The 1257-nt window shown below is 41.8% G+C and overlaps 1 protein-coding gene across 1 annotated transcript in view; it reads right to left on the bottom strand.

Annotated features, from left to right (window-relative positions):
* LOC106875488 (bone morphogenetic protein 7) overlaps nt 1-1257 on the bottom strand; it is a 15319-nt gene that overhangs the window by 7235 nt on the left and 6827 nt on the right. Inside the window, exon 4 of the mRNA XM_014923658.2 lies at nt 1066-1249. Coding sequence (XP_014779144.1) covers nt 1066-1249 — 184 coding nt within the window. The remainder of the gene's footprint in view (nt 1-1065; nt 1250-1257) is intronic.

The raw sequence follows: 1257 nt of genomic DNA on the forward strand, positions 1-1257 counted from the left end.
GTGGTGGGGATGGTGGAGGATGTGAGAGAAGGAAACCAATGAAAAGTGCTGAGTATGCAAGTGTGTGCTTGTGTGTGTGTGTGTGTGTGTGTGTGTGTGTGACTGTCAAAGTTGCTGAATAAGAACAATTTGTTATCAACAAGTCTTGAATCAATAAATCAAATGTTGTTGTTATTCTTTAGCCCTGGGTTGATACTGGTTGAGCAAACCAATGATCATAGGCTTTCCAGCTGTGACCATCCTGTTTTAAGGTAAGATGGTCACAACTGGAATGCCTATGAAGGAGTTTCTCTGTGGTTTCTAGATCTGCCAAAAACAGCAACCAAATTTCTTGACACCTATATGAACAACATTAGCATCTTCCCAACCTTTCAAGTTATCACCAACCTCTCATGATTCTAGCATCAACAAGTGGAGATATCCAATGGGTTTATTTCCTCCATTTTCTCCCCACACTTCTGCAGGTATTTTGTCCCCTCCTGGGACCTTTCTACCTGTGACTTGCATGGTTGCAATCAATATACTTTCTCCACATTTGATGGCTCATTCTTCGATACATCAACCGTGTGGTATATCGCATTTTCCAAAGTTTACCAATTGATGTGTCTTGGTTCACTGATTAATTGCTGGAAGGGATCTGCGAAACAGTTTGGTACTTGTCCCCTATTCTCAAAACATTGTTGATTCACCAGCTGAGCCACAACCCTCTTATGTACAACCTACAGTGCAACACAGAAGCTACACACATGACTGAAATTAGCAACTTGATCTCTTTGTTTTCTCACCTTCTTTCATCTTTTATCTGTTGCCTGTTTTGGTCATTAGGCAGTGGCCATGCTGGGATACCACCATAAAGAATTAGTAGGAAAAGTCATATTTTTCACACCACATTGTGAAAGTCTTGACACCACCCACTACTATTTGTAGGGGGTGGTATCAAATTTTAATGACCTTCCCTCCTGATGTAAGTTAGAGGATTGCCTCCACACGAGTGAGTGTATATAAAAGTTGTGACACGAATCCAGTTCAAGTGATGATGGGTGTAGAACCGATGTCAATACTTACTGTTCATCAACTCCCTGTTGGATGGTAAACACCTCAATACGATAAGTTGTATGGCGACCACGTCTGTCCTTGCTTTTATACAACCTCAGTTCGGCCCCTGTCACTGTCTCTTGTGGGGACACTTCTCCAAAGTCAAAGAAGAAAGTTCGATCCCTTTCATGGCGAAGGAAATGGATTTTGTGCACTGCAAAT

This window comes from Octopus bimaculoides, chromosome 23 (assembly GCF_001194135.2).
Source record: "Octopus bimaculoides isolate UCB-OBI-ISO-001 chromosome 23, ASM119413v2, whole genome shotgun sequence".
Lineage (NCBI taxonomy): Eukaryota > Metazoa > Mollusca > Cephalopoda > Octopoda > Octopodidae > Octopus > Octopus bimaculoides.